This window comes from Pelobates fuscus, chromosome 11 (assembly GCF_036172605.1).
Source record: "Pelobates fuscus isolate aPelFus1 chromosome 11, aPelFus1.pri, whole genome shotgun sequence".
Lineage (NCBI taxonomy): Eukaryota > Metazoa > Chordata > Amphibia > Anura > Pelobatidae > Pelobates > Pelobates fuscus.
This window is the reverse complement of record NC_086327.1, coordinates 92,948,080-92,949,224: the sequence shown is the minus strand read 5'-3', so window position 1 is coordinate 92,949,224 and position 1,145 is coordinate 92,948,080. Positions and strand designations below refer to the sequence as shown.

Genomic DNA, 1,145 nt, shown 5'->3' with positions numbered 1-1,145 from the left:
GCCAGTTTCTGATGAAGTCTGAGGACGCTGGCCACACTGTATCCCTCGATTTGGCGCGGATTTTGCCTACAGCTAAAATGCCCTCCTTCAGTACCATGGACAGCAATCTCAAGTCAGCTCAACAGCGCACAGTCTGTTCTGCCAACCAGAAACAGCAATCTACCCACTCCCCAAAACCCAGCATATTACCCAAAGTCTCCACATTAACTGCAGCCCCTCTTGGCTGCCAATCAAACTCTATCCCAAATTCTGCACTTTCAGCACAGCAGTGTGAGGCTTTATTACATATAACCAGCAGCACTGATCAGAACATCTGGAGACCCTGGTAATAAGGGGTTAAACAAAGCACTGAAAATGCTTGGAAAATGCAACGTGAAGCCCATTCTTTATAAGAATATGTGTGATTTACCCTAGATCATGTCTGTTAATATCTCAGTTACTTGTGTAATTGTTGTATAATTCTGTATATAAATAAATTGCACTTTTTAATTTAATACACTCTTCTTGTCACTTTATTTAATACTCAATTTATCACATTAGCTTACAGGGATATTCTAGGCTGTAGATGATACATTCCTTTTTTTTTTTTTAATGTGTGTGGACAGGGCATTTAATTTTTATTTTTTTGTAAGTACTTGATCCCATTAATAAACTTAAAGTTAAAAAAGATTACAAAATCAAAAATAAAATTTACAATAATAAATAAATAAAAGATTACAAAAATATAAAGTCACTGTCATTTGCAGTTCCTGTTTTTGCTGCCCATGAAATACTACATCTACAGTGAGCTCCCAGCAATCACGCTGGGAGCCAATCATGCTTATCCACTTTACTATAGAACACTACTGAGCTCATCCTATAAGTTGTGCTGTATAGAAACAGCCAGTGCTTCAGGGATTTGTAGTTCAGTTGTCAACTTTCTTTTCCAGTAAGCTCCCAACTAAACTACAGCCCCCATGACACCATGATTGGCAGTATTATTGGAGTAATAAGGGAAGCAATGTAAAAAGGAGGGAGAGTAACTGTGGGCTTATAGCTTTTTTTTTTTTTTAAAGTAAATAATATGCTATGGGCTATTTGTAGCAGTGACAGCCTCGTATATGAGAATGGGAGTACACATAGAGACTCTTGGAAAAAATAGTCAT

The 1,145-nt window shown here is 37.4% G+C and overlaps 1 protein-coding gene across 1 annotated transcript in view; it reads left to right on the top strand.

Moving 5' to 3' along the window:
• The window catches only part of HES3 (hes family bHLH transcription factor 3), a 1,657-nt gene extending 1,328 nt beyond the window's left edge, over positions 1–329 (top strand). Inside the window, exon 4 of the mRNA XM_063435591.1 lies at positions 1–329. This exon is cut by the window's left edge and continues 63 nt beyond it. Within this exon, the coding sequence (XP_063291661.1) occupies positions 1–329 (329 nt within the window).
• Positions 330–1,145: the final 816 nt, after the last annotated feature.